General features: G+C 60.5%; 1 protein-coding gene across 7 annotated transcripts in view; it reads right to left on the reverse strand.

The window, feature by feature from the left end:
• The window catches only part of PCNT (pericentrin), an 88,824-nt gene that overhangs the window by 37,055 nt on the left and 35,969 nt on the right, over nt 1-15,800 (reverse strand). For all 7 annotated transcript variants that reach the window (XM_023525820.1, XM_023525821.1, XM_023525818.1 and 4 more), the window contains 10 exons: nt 13,627-13,778; nt 11,982-12,142; nt 11,656-11,894; nt 9,880-10,042; nt 9,215-9,427; nt 4,643-4,872; nt 4,029-4,145; nt 3,043-3,228; nt 887-1,036; nt 453-596 (listed from right to left, as the gene is read on the reverse strand). In XM_023525820.1, coding sequence (XP_023381588.1) covers nt 453-596; nt 887-1,036; nt 3,043-3,228; nt 4,029-4,145; nt 4,643-4,872; nt 9,215-9,427; nt 9,880-10,042; nt 11,656-11,894; nt 11,982-12,142; nt 13,627-13,778 — 1,755 coding nt within the window. The remainder of the gene's footprint in view (nt 1-452; nt 597-886; nt 1,037-3,042; nt 3,229-4,028; nt 4,146-4,642; nt 4,873-9,214; nt 9,428-9,879; nt 10,043-11,655; nt 11,895-11,981; nt 12,143-13,626; nt 13,779-15,800) is intronic.

Consider the following 15,800-nt stretch of genomic DNA (forward strand, 5'->3'; position numbering starts at 1 on the left):
TCCACCTTATGCTGGAAAGGACACCGATGAGTAACTAAGCATCGCCTCCTCTAGACTGGTCATCCCCGGGATGGCCACCGCGGGGCCACTGTTCCCAGCTCCAATGTGTTTCCTCGTCACAGCTATCCAGGAAGTGCCTCTCCGGCACCCTCACTCCAACAAGCAGCCTTCCAAAGCCTCGACTGTCAGCTGAGCTGCCAAGGGAAGCACGTATGGTGTGGAGGCAGAGGCAGGCAGACCGCCAGCCAAAGAGACTCTGGCCCATTACTCCTAGAAGCTGCCCGGCCGCCGGCCAGAGTGCAGACACACGGCAGGCACTTCCTAGAGTCGCCTGTAGCTCAGGGCCCCGTCTCCAGAAAGGTCCCGTCCCCACAGCTGGCAGTCCCCACGGCGGGCCGCAGCCCTCACGTCGTCAGCTGGAGCCCGGGTGTCGAGGTGGGTCTGCAGCTCACCTGCGCAGCAGCACTCTCGTCCTCAAGTCCCCCGGTGCTGGCACGGCCACTCTGCACGTCCAAGGTCACGTTCAGCTGTAGTGCTTCGTCTTCACTTACTAAGCCACCCTTAATCTTCTCTAACTGCTCTTTTAAGTCCAAAACCTTTCCATGAAAGAGAAGTATTAAAAGTTACCCAGCACTCTAACTGACTTGATAATTATTAAATCACACTGAAGGACTTAAAAATACATGCCAAAAAAAGTTATTACTACCCTCCAACCTACATAAAAATGTTAAAATTACGAAAAACATGCAGTGGTCACGACCCACTAACACATCGTGCGGACGCCCTGTGCCGACACAGGGGCGTGGGGCCCGCAGGCCGCGGTGCTGAGCACGCCCACCCTTACACCCTCAATCAACATCCGTGAACCCCCCGCATGCCCACGCACCTCGGTGCTCTGCAGCGCCTCTAACGGGACTTCCGGGCGCTCGGGGCAGTGGCCTACAGGATGTGAGGGGCCGCTGTCCTCCTCTGGTGCGGTCCGCTGTGTGGACAGCAGCGGCGAGCTCCTCGCCTGTCCCTGTGACGCCACTTTGTCCTGTTGAAGAAAGACAGGAGGTCTGTCCCAGGCAAGCATTTCGGGATGAAGGGCCTAAAACCGCTGCCGTGGGGTGTGCGTGCCCCAGCTCTCCCTGCACGCACCTTCCCGGGACCCAGCCATGCTGTGGAGCAGAGATCTGCATGCTGAGGCGTACGTCCCCAAAAGCCAGTGTAGCCGGCACTCCACCGAAGAACTGGCCTTTAGCAATTACTCGGCGTGGAACAGAAACAGTCTCTAGACTGACAGCTGCTCAAAAACGCTAGAGAACTTGCCAGAGAACAGGATGCTGGCTGACACTATGTCTGTACTAAGCGTCTGCCACCCACTGATGCCCTCAAAGAAAACCTACCACGGAAAAAAGGGCCACAGCACATCGAGTGGGGAAGCAATGGGCACACAGAGCTGTACACTTGGTCCCACCCTGGGGAAAAAGGACATTTTCTACCCCCTGCACCTGAGCAGCTCAGCAAATGTCTGCTGGAGATGAAGGGGGGGGCAGCCCCGAAGAGCTGTCCCCAGGCCAGCCTCCGAGTGGCGGACATACCACTGCCCTGCAGGCCAGTGAGGAGGTATACTCGAGAAAGAGGCTCTACCCCACTCGACAGTCCCCGTGGGCACGTCCACTGTGAAGACGCGCCTCACTTTTCACGACCTTTCGTCCGCCAGCAGCAGGAGATACGTGGGCTGTCGCAAGTCCAAGTGCTGCCCAGTGCTGATGGGATGCCCCGCCCCACCCCGCCCCCGCCAAGCTCGCACCGGGCCTAAGCATTCAGGTGTGGGCAGAAGCACATGTCCCTCAGATGCGTAACTGCAAATAGCAACGTGAAAACGGCAGCTGGACGCATTTTCACTGAGGAGTTGACATAATTTACTAAACTCAAAAATTAAAATAACTGTAGCTGTATCTAATGGAATAACTTTTTAAACCTGCCACCTTCACCTAGTGCCAGAGCTTCACCTAGTGAAGCTCTGTTTTGTGACATCACTAGGAGCGCTGTACAAGCTATCACACAGTGCTCACACTCGGCGCCGTGATGCACGAGATGGTCTAGCTGGTCTCCACCCGCCTCCTGAGGGAGCCCCCAGAAGTCCCGGGACCCCCTAGTGACAACAGATGAACAGTTTGCCATTTGCAACAAGCCCCTTCCCAGGACCTGAGCTCACGTTACTGAGGTGACTTCTGGAAAGCACCCAGCTCACTTCAGGGTGGGGACTGGTTGCCAGGGGAACCAACCACAAAGGAGAGAGCTGGACCTTACAGCCCCACCCCAATCCCCGGGCTGAGTTAGTCACCATCATTCAGTGACAATCCATCCTGCCCAGGGGGTGGGACCTCCCTAAAACCTCAAGGAAAGGGTTCAGAGAGCGTCCGGGTTGGTGAGCAGTGGTGGTACTGGGGCGGCAGTGCTGGGGCATCAGTGCACCCTGAGAGCAAGGGGGCTGGGAGCCCCCCAGACCCACCCGCACACGTCTTCCTTCCTTCTGTCCCAAGTGACATCCTTTATGCAAACTAAGTGACGTGTTTCCTGGAGCTCTGTGAGCCACTCTGGCAAATTCATGGAACCCGAGGAGGAGTCGGGGAGACCCCCATTTTTAGGCAGTCAGTCAGAGTACGTGTGGCCCGGGACTTGCAAGCGACATCTGAAGGCGGGCAGTGCTGTGAGACTGAGCCCTAACTGGGGGGCCGGCACCAGCCCCACAGCTGGAGTCGGAACCAAGCCGAACTGCAGGACACGTGCTGGGACCTGCCGAGACTAGAGAGCTGCACTGGACCCCCACACGTCTGGTGACCAGAGTGTCAGCACTGACAAGACACAGCAGAGGCCTGACCCTACAGGAGACCCATGCAGCGTTTTCCTTCAGAGCAAACGAAGGCCTGCAGTGACTGGCCTGGGTCCTCGCTGACACTCGGCCTCCCTGGTGCCGGCGCAGGTGGGGCAGGGGGACCGAGCAGCCAGAGCACCGGGGCGGTGGGTGGGGCCACACAGGACCGGGCCACTCACCTGCCGGAGCTCCTCCAGCTCCTCCTGGAGCTGGGCCACCTTTCTGCGGGTGTCGGCGTTGGTTTCTTTGAGATGCTTAATTTCTTCTTCCTGGATCAACACTTGTCTGTCTGCTAATTCTTTCTTTATAACCAATTCGTCAAATTCATCTGATTTTTCTTTTAATTTCTCCTGTAACAATTCAATCTAAAATAATGAAAAAATGCTTGAGAAATAATAACAGTTAAAAAAGTTTTCCTTATTAAAACTACCCAACACACTTGAGAGAATGCCGATCCTGCACGTGGCTCTCTAGACCAGGGTTGCACAAGGCAGCCCTGGGGAAGAACGTGACAAAAGAGTCGTTAGAAAGTATCGCCTCAATAAAGACACAAAGACGCTCTAAAATCTGTTAGTAAAGTAAAAGTAACTGTGACAGTGAGGACTGGAACGCCACCCAGCAACGAAGAAGAGCGCGGCACACACCGCAACGCCCCGCGTGGACCGCCAGAGGACTGGCTGAGAGAGGAGGCGCTCGCCAAGGGCGCCCCCTGCGCGGCCCCCTCGCACGACAGTGCAGGTAGGACGGAGCTCGCGGAAGACTGGGGGAGGGAGCCGGTGTCCTCTGTCTGCCGCCAGCAACCTGGCTGTGACCTCAGGCTGGACCCACAGGATGTCACCACTGGGGAAGCTGGGGACAGGGTGCACAGGACCTCTGTGTCTTACCCCTCACAACTGCAAGTGAATCCAATTACCTCAAAATAAGTCTAACTTTAAAAAAGAACAGGCAAGTTGACCACAGCTCCTTCAGACGGGAGAAAGCAGGCAGGTCGCCCGAGGCGGCGGGACGCGCGGGCGCGGACATGGGTGGCCCGTGGGCCACGTGCCTCCCCACCCGGCGGTGCCCGCTGCTGTCCGCGTGCATGGGAGCAAGCGTGGGTAGAGATGGAGCTAGAAGGCGCTGCACGGAAGTGCTGCCTGCGAGTGTGGCAGTGTGGCCGACTCACGTCGCCGTCGCTGGGGATCCGGGGCTGCGGCCGGGCCGCCCGGCGGAGCTGCTCCTCCAGTCTCCGGATCTCCTGCTGGAACTCCTCGCGCTCGTGCTCCCGCTCCACGGCCTGCTCCTGTTGCGAGACGCAGACAGTGTGCGTGGCTCGCGGCGACATCATCCCCTGGTCACACCCCTTCCCTCTGAAGGGGACCGGTGAAGGACGGGAGGGGCAGAGGAGCAGCACTGGGTCTGACGCTGACCACCCGCTCCCCCTCCCACGCGAGGGCCAGAGCTTCCACAGGACACGCAAGTCCACTGCGCGGTGACGGGCCCCGGCAGGGCGCTGCGGAAATACAGCTGGACGAGGCGGCTGGCCCTTCCTGTGACAAGCAGGGTGGCCCCCAGATGGCAGGCAAGAACCCAAGCCAGTGGCGGGCATGGAAGGATAACCCGGGGGGGAGGGGCGTCCGGAGTGTGGCCACGGGGCTCAGGCTGCTCCGTCGGCACCAACAGCGCCCGGCCGGCCCTCCCAAAGGCGCGGCGGGCGCCACCACGGAACACGGTGCTGAAGCCCTGAGGCCGGTCTGCAGACGGACACGTGGCGCACGCGGGACTTCTCGGCACGCTTACGTCCATGAACTGCCGCTGGCCGCGCAGGTGCTTGTCCAGACTCTCCACCTGCTGCCGCAGGGCGCACAGCTCCGAGGCCTGCACGGCAGTCGCCTGCTGCCGCGACAGCTGCTCCTCCAGCTCGGCCTCCAGGGCGCCCACCTGGGCGAGCAGGGCGCGGCGGTCCTTCTCGCACCGCCTTCTGCTCTCCACCTGCTCCCGGCTCGCGTTCTCCACTTCCCTCCGAAGCGCTGCGGGCACAGAGAGAACAGGCAAATCCCCGGCCGTGCATCGCCGCCACCCACGTGACACGCGCCCTGACAGCCGGAGACCACGTCCTGGCCGGAGACTGGGGCGTGGGGCTCCCTGAGGCTTCCACAGACACGGCACGGGCGTCCCTGTCCGGTCCCCTCCTTCTTCATATGCAGGAGCAGCACACGACCGGGGCTACATAGCCAAGAGGGGGACACGGGCACCCCACAAGCCGGCATGAGCCTGTGCCATCAGATGCCGCCCATGTCCTCGTACAGCCATAACTCAGCCAAACATGCACCGAAAATAAAGTCAAGCACTTTTGCAAAAATAAATAAAAATTTTAAACTGCAGCTTTTAAATTCAACTTGGCTAAAATGAAAAATTTAAAGCCTGAGGAAACTTCATCTCGATACTCCCAAATGCCAGCACCAGGTGATTTTCCAGGAATTGTGCCTTCCCACCAATTCCTGGCACGGGGAGCGGGGGGGGGGGTTGGGTTGGGAAGAACTACAACTTGGAACCTCTGTCTGAGGCCAGGCAGGAGAGCATTCGCCACGCCCCAGGGCTGGGACAGCATGGGGGAAGGGAGGCTGAGGCCCTCAGCAGGACGGCAGCCGACAAAGTTCACCACCGAGGCTGCGGTCCTGATGGGACCGAGACTCAGGAAGCATCTGTTAAGAGGGTTTCTCCTGTGCAGCCAGAGGCGGTCATACTGTGCAGAAGCTGACGCCACACGGAACCCAGGCTTTGTTCACACCTGCAGCTTTCAAAGCTTGATAACTCTGGTTCACAGGACCTGTCAGTCCTTTATGAGCAACAGCCGTCACCACTGACACAGCACCTTCCACAAACCTCCGTGCTGGTAAATAAGCAATTACAGTAAATTGGCATTAAACATGCAGTTAGGTCAAATGTCATTCTCAACCCTGGGAGACACAAAGCAAGGCTCATGTGCCACTGCTATGACGGACACCGCTACCTTCAGGGCCACGTGCTGGAGGGAAGGCTCTGGCTGGGCACACACGGCTTCTGTGCCAGGGGACTGCGTGCGTGGGGACTGCGCACGGAGACCGCGCCAGGCGACCGTGTAGCGGCTGAGGCCGTGCAGAGGACCAATGCAGAGTCGGGCAGCACAGAAGCTGTGGCGGCCCGGCCCCGCCCCCAGCCGTGGACAACTGCAACAGGGCAAGGCCTGGGTCCTGCCGTCAGCACCACGGGAGGAAGACGTTCCCGTTTCTACGTGAGAGCACTAAAGACTACAGTTACCGTTTTATTTCAGTTTGTCTCAAAAGCTCCGGAGTACTTCTCCCTCTAGTAAAACCCCTGCAATTATCTCGGCAAACACACAGCATGTCGCACACAAACCACTCGTGTGTGTTCACAAACCTGAGTCCTCGTGTGCTATAGCAGCAGGAATGCCTAGAAATGAAAACACAGCGTTTCCAGAGATGAAAACAGAAAAGTGGGCAACCTAGAATATAAGGCAGAAGCAAGAGAAGGGACAGTGACAGAGCAGAAAATGTGCTTGGCCCTGGACAACCTCTACGACTCGTTTCCACCACGCCACCGCTGGCGGCTAAATGTCCCCCAAAATTCACATGGGGGACCCTACCCCACAACGTGATGGTGTCGGGAGGTGGGGCCTCTGGCCGGTGGCCAGGTGACGAGGACAGAAGCCCCCGTGCTGGGGTTGGCGCCGTTCTGAGGCCCTCTGGGAGCACCCCGGCCCTTCTGCGCAAGGAGACACAGCAGGAAGAGCCTCTGTGCCCGGGCAGCCCCCTCGCCAGAAGCCACCACGCCAGCGCCCGACGCTGCACTTCCAGCCTCCGGGACTGCAGCAGTGTTCACTGTTTACATGCCACCCAGCCCGTGTTTCGTCACAGAAGCTAGACGAAGACGCGACAACGTGCCCAGGTGTCCTAGCTTCTAAAGGAAGCAAAGAAAAGCACGCAGGACAGACGGCGGCGCCCTGAAGCACCAGCAGGAGGCAGAGCTGACTTTCCCCGCAACTGGAAAGGTGGACACTGCTCGTCAGGCCCCGGAGCAGGGCCGGGGCTGCCCCCAGGGGAGCCGTGGCGAGGGTGGGGCAAGGAAACCGGGCACCTTCTGTGTGCTGGCGCGTGCTGAGTCCCAAGCCAAGAACGTACAACTGTGTGTCAAGGGGAGAAGGGACAGTGATCCCGTGAGAAGTTAAGGCAGAGCTAATTAAGTGAAAATGAAAGCAAACCCAGAGGAGCCCAGAGAAAGCACGAGATTTTCCTGGTGACAAAACAAAGCAAAGGAAAGACCGGTCTGGGTCCGAGAGAGGGCTCCCGGTCTGTCCCTTCCAGGCCCAGCTCCCGCCTCTGCCCAGGCACCGCAGGCACACAGGCGGGCCAGGCCTCTCTGCAGGGTGGTCACTGCCTCAGGAGGGCCACGGGGACCAGCCCATGGGGTACAGGGCCCCAGGGGATGCACAGAGGCCGTGTTGGGAGAGCCAGGCCAGATGAGGCACAGCCACCCAGGTCTCGGGCAGCTAAGACAGACTGGTCCATGGCCAGAGCCATGAGCAGCTCAGGTGGCCCCGTGCCTCTGTCTCCCCCAGGTCCCACAGCCAGGATGAGGAGCGGGCACTGAAAGTACCAGTGCTCAAGCGACACGCACGGGTTGATGGACAGGGTGTGGCCTGGCCGCCCAGCAGAGAAACCTGGGCCAGGTGGTGACAGTGGTAACGTGCATAAGGGCCTTGCACAAGATGGGCCTGTCCCACTGGGCAGTGCCACCCCTAAGGGGTTCCAGGACAGAAACAGGTGATCGCATGAGACATAGTGACAAATCCCAGACTTAATGAAAAGCAATGGCCCTTAGAACAGGATGGGTCTGGGAAACCAACCGAGACACATTACAGCGACATGTAAGAGCCTCAGGACAAAGAGGGTTCTAAAAACACCCGCAAAGCAGCAAGAGAAAGACAGCTCGGCAGAAGCATTACATGCGAGAAAACGGTGGGTCATGGCTTCGGTTTTAAAGGAAGAGAAATCAGATCTGGAACCTTCCAGCCCCAACCTCATCCCCAAAATGGCGATTTCAGGCATCAGATCTTGGAGTTTTCCTTCTCTGACAGTGTCGAGCCAAAAAGAAAACCATCTATGACTTCCTGACGTCCGATGGCAATGCGCACAACACGAAGACACGGTGCTCACGCACGTGCACACACACAGGCCAAAGCCTCACTCCCCCTTCATGCTGGGGGACAGCTTTGGTGCGGGGGAGCAAGCGACACTGACCGGGCACAGGAGCAGACACGGAAGACATGGGGCACGGAGCAAAGGCGGTCACAGTGAGGTGGGGCGGAGCCACTCACAGGAAGCGCAAGGACCAGGCCACACAGCCCTGGGCGCCGTGGGACAACCTGGCTACACAGCAAAGGGGACGCCCACAGGCGAGCGCGCGCAAAGCTGTCGGGGTAACGTCCGTGAGGCGCTGGAGGGTGGAAACTGATACAGAGAGAATGTTAACATTTTTAACATCAAAGTTTATGTCAAAAAATGGAAAACGGCCCAAGAGACTCACACGTGTACACGAAAAATGAAAGAGCCGAGTGAAAAGACGAGATCTGGGAGTGACTATGAACACAGCCGAAACACCGCGCGCGGCTGGATGCCCAGAGCTGGGTGCGAACCAGTCTCTGCTGAACAGGGCCACCAGCCTGTGGGACCTGAACGTCTAGGAGCCCAAGGTCGCTGGGGCTCACAGACCTGGCAGGGCAAAGCGCCACCCAGGGCACAGGCAAGTGAAAACGGTTGTCCATGAACGAGAAAATAAAAAAGAACAGAGAGTTTGGTGGAGAAAACATGAATTTCTGAATGGGTGACAGAGTCCCAGAAACGGCCAAGGCTCCGCCACAGAGCACAGGCGTGGCCGGCAGCCACGACGGCAGGCGTCCCAGGCACCCGCCACGGGGACACACAGGTGGGGAAAGCTGAGGTCACACAGAGCTGCTCCTCACTGCTGAGGACACCCACCTGCAAAGTCAGTGTGTTGCGCTTCCCACGTAATTTTCGTTTAGAATATTCTAAAGCCTGAGACGCCTAAGAACCTAAAACTAACAGCTGCTCCCACTGAAGCTGCGGCCTCTCCTAGTGCAGGGCCACGTCAGGAGCGTCTGTCATTTCGTTTCTAAGCCACCCCCACTTTTCCCGGGCTCGGCTGCTTCAGCACTGTTTCCCAGACACCGAGTACCAGGGTGACAGGCAGGCGCTCCTGTGACCAGCACCACAGGGCAGGGCTCCCTCAGAAAGGCACCCCGCAGCCCCTCCTCCTCCTCTCCTGGAACACGCACCCCCGCCAGCCTCCTACCGGCTTCCCGCGCCTGGGCCTCTGCGGCCGCCGCATCCTTCTGGTGCCAGAGGCCCGCGTTCTCCTCCTCCAGCTCTGCCTGCTGCCGGGTCGCGCGCTGCAGCTGCTGGCTCAGGCTCTCCAGCTGGACCACAAGGTCCCGTTCGGCTGCCTCCTTCTGGCCCAGCGCCTCCTGCAGGCCGGCCTTCTCCACCTTGAACCCCTCGATAACGCCTGGGGACGCAGGACAACACCGCTGCCAAGGGTGTGCCCAGCCCCAGCAGACGTCAGCCCCAGGGAGGCGCTGGAGCCGCCAGACACGGCGACACCCATGAGCAACGGCACAGACACCCCCGCCTCCCCTACGTACACGCGCACTGTGAGCTCCAGATGGCAGGGGCCGTCATAGAAGGGACTTCTGGGGGCACCCACTGCCCGTCACCACGTCACCCTCTGAGGTCGTCGGCTCAAACAGCAGTAGGAAGTACGTGCCAGGACCAGACCTCTCCACGGGCCTTGTGTGGCGACCCTGACAGCCCCCAGAACCAGCGCGGTTCCTCCCAAAGGCGATTCGTTCCACTGAAGAAAGTCACTGACGCCTGCATGCCCCAGCACGGCTGTGCCCACGTGCCCCTGGCCTGTGTGCACGTCCCTGCCCGAGCCCGCCCAGCCTGCCGGCCGCTCACCTTCCGCCTTGTGTAGCTCCAGCGTCAGCCGCGTCCTGGCCACGCTCTCCTCCTCCAGGCGCTCCAGCAGCGCCCGGTGCTCCCGGACGACCTGCGCCACCTCCTCATCCTTACAGCTGAACTCCTTCTCCAAACGAGCGTGGATCTGACGTGCCTCCTCCAACTGCCAAGGTGCGTTTGAAAACGGGGACCGCACGTTACACGCCATCGAAGCGTAGTTAACGCCCACAGAATTCTACTTGCTTAGAATCTCAGCAGAAACACAAACATGCCACGTGAAACGACAGTTTGATGTTTGGCATTATCTTAGTTACTAAAAAGACTTGCTCGTTCGACAGACTGTCAACGAGAAACGACTCCGCGTCTGCAGTGGCTCACAGGCTCACGCAGTCGTGCACCACCGATCCACGTGTCTGCACGGCAACACCACGAGACAGGTGGCAGGAAGCCAACTACGGAGGGCCTGGCACCAGGGGAGGGGCAGGCTGCCAGCTCCGCAGGTGGAGAGGAGATGGTGAGGGCTGCGGGCTGGGAGGAAGGGCCCTCGGGGCTAGATGCTGCACCAGGCAAAAACCCCGATGCTACTCCGTCACCGACAGCCTTCGAAGGCCTCCCTTGTCACCCCCACCTCCCAGCTCAGCCCTGGGGCCCTCGCTGCACAGACAACTGGCCTGGCCAGGGCCTCCTCGCCTCCCTGTGTGCTTGATGCAACTCAGCCGCTAAGCTAGCTCTACCTTGGAAACAGCCCCCAAGTCCACCTCTTCTCGTGCCTGCTCTGGGCCACCGCCCACAGCCTGGCCCCTAGGGACACCTGCCCCCGCCACCGCTGACCCCAGCCTGAAGAGGACCCAAAGTCCCCTTCTGCCACTGCCTGCCCGCCTCCCACAAGGCTCTGCTCCCCACCCCACACACCGGCCCTGCTTTCCCCGCATGCGCCCATGCCCCTTCCTGCCGTGGGGACGGTGGCCGGCCTGAGGAACACACTCCCAGGGGGTGGACTTCTAGGGAAGGAGACACAGGGACAGCCAGCGTGGGCCCACAACAGACCAGTGCACCTGCTCAAACACGAGGCCGGGGCCACGGCCTAGCGAGACCTGCAGGCACCAGAAGCCCACACGATGGTGCATGTCCACTGAACGACACTGGAAGGCCAATCAAAACCCCTGATACCTGTCAGCGCCCAAAGCCATCGGTCCGGGAGAGAGGAGGCGCCGGGGGGACAAGAAAGGGCAGAGTCTGCCTGGGGGCGTGGGAAGGGCGGCAGGTGAAGCTGCCGGCCCTGAGCCCGAAGCTTCAGAAACGGCTCTCTGCCACCTCCACCGCCCGCCCCACGGCCTCCTGACCGAACAGAAGGCCCTGCCACAGTTAACAACTCCCTTCGCCACGGGTTCCCCCCAGACACGTGCCGAATGTGGACGTGAAACCAGGCGTGAAGAGTCAAAATGGGCGCTAACGACGCGCAGGGCTTCCTTCATGGCAAGGCCGCCTCCTCAGGAACTGTGGGTTAGAAAAGGGTCCTGCCCGAGAACACGTGCAGAAGAGGACATCACTGGTGGTGACATGGGGGGAGGGTACCAGAATCAAGTCCTGACCCCAAATGCCCAGCACATAAGGGAGCACGTTGGCCCCTGGGGCTGGGTGAGATCCCAGTGCCAAGTGGAGACGGGCTGGCCCACCAGCGTGCTGACCTGCCACACGTCCCCGTCCCCGTCCCCGTCTGCGAGGCGGGGACGTACGGCAGCGCCGGGCACAGGGCTACAAGGGGCCGCGGCTCACCTGGCGAGCCGAGTCAAGGACCATATCCAGGAGGCTGTCCACCGCCAGGCCGAGGCTCCGGTAGACACCCCGGACCGGCTCCTCACACTCCAGCGCGCGCTCGGGGCTCAGGAGGAAGCTCTCGCGCACGTGGCTGCTGACCTCGGCCACGGAGGACAGCTCGGAGCACGCAGGCAGGGTCGCATCCAGCTCGGGTAGGGCCCCGTCGGGCCCAGGCCACAGCTCATCCGCTGCTGGTGCTGCAAGGGGGCGCATGCATGAGGCTGCGGCACCGCGGGGCAGCAGGGCGGGCTGCGGTCAGGGCTCAGCACGTGTCCCCCAGTCACCTGTGGTCAAGGCCGGGTCCCCCAGCCTCGCGTCAGGTGGGTGCTCGTCCTCTAGGCAGAGCCCTACGCGCTCACCAATCCGGCTCCTCAGGGCGACGGCGGCCTGCAGAGTCTCCCCAAACAAGCCCAGCAGCCTCCGCAGGGCGTCCTGCAGCGCCATCCTGGGACAGAAGCACCGCGGGCAGTGCCATCAGCCGGGCCCCAGGCCACCAGCCATGACAGCACAGTTCGGCCAGCAACTCTGCCAATGTGGACAGGCCATGTCTCCAGCTGCTGGCTCAGCTTTTAAAACATGCCAGACCATCATTCACACATGCTTCTCAGGCTCTGCCATCAGCCGACCGGCACAGGGCACAGCTGCACCCGGAACCATCCGCAGCTTCCCTGACCTCGGGACCCTGTCCTTGGTAATACATCTGTTCGAGGTCAGCCGCTGCGCTGCCCGAAGCCCTCGGACTTCAGTGTGGTCTGCCCGAAGCCCTCGGACTTCAGTGTGGTCTGCTCCCCGTCTCTGGCTGCAGTTGCCAGCCCAGCCCTTCTGCAGGATTCAAGTGTCCGGTCACAGCAACCCACTGGGACGAGGCTATGGGCCAAGCACTGTGGCTGGGAAACCAGCAGACAAGCTGACTGTGTTCCCACACCTGCCAGATGTTGGGGCCCACCCAGCCCGGGCCCCGTGCAGGCACTGCTCCCAGCGTGGGGACACCACTGGGAAAAATGCATGAAAAGCTATGCCTTGGGAGCCGCGACAACAGGAAGGGACCCCGGCGGGCTGCACAAAGCGCGCAGACCCGGGCTGTGGCGGCTCAGGTCCCGCAGGTGGCTGTGCGGACATGGGGAGGGCGTGGGGGTTGGCGTGTGGGCAAGGTGAGGACGAGAATGCAGATGATGGGTTGGGGAGGGCAGGTATTAGCTCCACTCTGAGAGAAAATGCTGGCAGATCCCTCGAAGCCGACCCCGCCATCCCACTTCCCCCACACCCTGTCCAGCACACTTGTGGGTGCCTGCAGCTGCTCGCCTGGCTGCACACAACTCCAGACACCTGGGGTCATCTGCTCTGCCATGTCCCTCCCGCCTGCGGAGCTGGTAACTACACAGCCTGTCACACTCCGGCCTTAGAGACTCAGGGTGACCAAGGAGTCGGCACCAAGCCACAGGCAGCTACACACAAGTGCTGGCAAAGCGCGTATGTCTGTACAGACGCAGCGCCACGGGAGAATGCGGGCCTGCTCCAGGCCCGCTGCTGCCTGGTCTCCTAGGACCCTGGGGGGCAGGACAGGGCAAGTGGACAAGAGCCCGGCCAGGGACTAGCTGGCAGGCACAGCAGGGACAGACGGGACAGACGGGCCCAGGGAAAGGCTGCCCGCGAGCAGGGTGCTGGGCAACTGCTCAAAGATGAGACCCCTGACGGAATGGCCCCTGACACACCCTAGACCTACAGGAAGGAGAACAAACTGAGACGCGTGGGGACCGCCTGTGTGGCGTCACAGCAGGACGGCTGGGACGGGGGTGTGGGTGCCTGGGCGTCACTTAGCCCTTCTGTCGACGTCTATGACCCTTTTACGTGGCAAGACAGGTGCAGCACGGGGCCCACCCCCAAGACACCGTGCACCTGGGCGGCAGCAACAGAGGCGGTGCCACTGACCTCTGGCCGTGTGACAGGTCCACGTCCGACCTGAGCATCGCGATGAGGTTCGTGCCCTCCTGGTTCTCCCTGTCGCGCCTCCGCTGCAGCGTCTCCAGTTCCAAATCGCGCCCTTCCACCTCGCGGCGCAAGGAGAGGACCCGCTCTTCCAGCTGTCGAGGGAAAAATCGCTACAGCTTGAAAACCCGCTTCCATCTGGAACCTTCACCATAACGCTCATCATCCCGCTTAATAAAACCACAGTAGAAGACAAGCACGGGGGGGACTCGAGACGACTACTGCTCATCGGGTTTCACACCCTCATTCACCCACAAAGTGGCACACAGAACCTCCCAGGCAAGCGGGCCCGCCGCCAGCGCGGAGCCGGGGCAGATTCACCAGCGCCCACGCTCACAACCACCGCTCAGAACAAAGTCCCTCTCCCGGCCCTGCAGGGTGAAATGCAGGTGCCAGGCACGCGAGGATCCCTCGTACACATTCCTCTGTCAAGACAAAAAGTCCATGACCGCAGTGTCTCAGAGGGCTGCTCCCAGGGCTGCCTGAGCAGGCTCTCTTATCGTGCCACTTAGACAAGTGACAAGTGTGTCTTCCCAGCAGCAGAGCGCCTGAGCTCTAACGCCAGGGTTCTCCCCCGAGCCCATCACCCACCACAGCTGTACGTCAGGTCACGTCCAGTTGAATGATGGAACATGGGCGTCTCCCCCACGTGGGACCAAAGAACAGAGGACACAGCAGACTGTTACACGTCCAGTCTCACATCTCACTGGGGGACAACCAGACGCCGCCAGCTGCAGGGCAGCAGCGCACTGATAGGCTCATGGCCAGCCCGGCGGGAGGAGCCCAAGTGCAGATGGAGAAGCCGTGTGGGGACAGTGCCACGCTGCCACAGACATCTCTTCATCCAAGAGTGGTTTGGGGGGGTGGCGAAAATGGACAAGGGGACACCAGTGCAGGGCCCATGAAACGGGTCAGGAACACGGGCCGCAGGAAAAAGGGCAGGATTCCGAAACCAGCTCATGGCGGGGAACCGCGCGGGCTGCACAGTCTCGGCGCTGTGCCCGCAGGGAGGGCATGAAAGAACAAGGACCCTACGGACAGACCACTGGGTACGCCGGGCCGATGTGCGGAAGCTGGGAAAATGGACGGAAGTGGAATCGATAGAGAGCTCCAAGTGTCAAGATGGCAAAGAATGACCCAAAAACGAACACAAGAGGCAGAAGATGCGCGTGTGCACGTGCACCACGTGCCCCCCTCACGAGGACCTGTGTCCAGACTGCGTGACACTGGCTGAGCCCCAGCGGCTGCAGTGTGGACAGTGGGTGGCGGTCAGTGGATGCTGGACGCCCAGGGCCTCGCTGCATTGAGTCCAGCAGCAGCCAAGGTTGACCTTCAGGGTGGCCACACCCATGACTGGCCACCAAGCCACACGCAGGCCACCACGGTGGCCAGTTCCACTCAGAGAGCCTGCAGAACAGCAGTCTCTCCTCTGCCTATGTACCCCCAACCCCAAGAGCACACGGCAAGAGGGGAGACCCAATGTGACCGAGAAGGGACGGGCGAGTGAACGCCTTAGAAACTGACTAGAGGACCAGGAATAGAAACAGTTCTATTAACTTTCAAAATTCAACTGTTACTTCAAAATGTCCCACCCTCAGGGAGCACAGGGCCCCGCCAGCTCCTCCACCCCACCTCCTCGTCTTCACCGCTCTTCTCAGTCTCAAAAGCACATACATAAAAGGAACTGCAAACTGTCGTTCTCTGGAGCATCTGGGATCTTGCTCCCTGGCAACTGTCACCAGTTTGGGCTCACACAAACTCCTGTAAAATTTTCTACAGGTCTGAACATTGTTACATCAGTGTCCAAACAACAGGATTGTATTCGACCTTTAAAAGGAAGGACGTTCTGACACATGCTACGACCCAGATGTACCTGAGGACATCAGGCTGCCTGAAATAAGCCATACACAGAAGGGCAAATGCTGTGGTTCCCCCTGCAGGAGGTCCCTGGAGGAGTCACATCCAGACTCAGACAGGAGACGGAGGTGCTGGGGCTGAGTGCTGAACGGGGACAGAGGTCAGTTCCACAGCAGGGTGGAGGTCCCGCACACTGTGAGTGTGGTGACCGTGGCTGACTGTGCCCTTGGCCGTGGTCTGGTGGAACGTTCCCCATCGTG

This window comes from Pteropus vampyrus, unplaced genomic scaffold (assembly GCF_000151845.1).
Source record: "Pteropus vampyrus isolate Shadow unplaced genomic scaffold, Pvam_2.0 Scaffold632, whole genome shotgun sequence".
Classification (NCBI taxonomy): domain Eukaryota; kingdom Metazoa; phylum Chordata; class Mammalia; order Chiroptera; family Pteropodidae; genus Pteropus; species Pteropus vampyrus.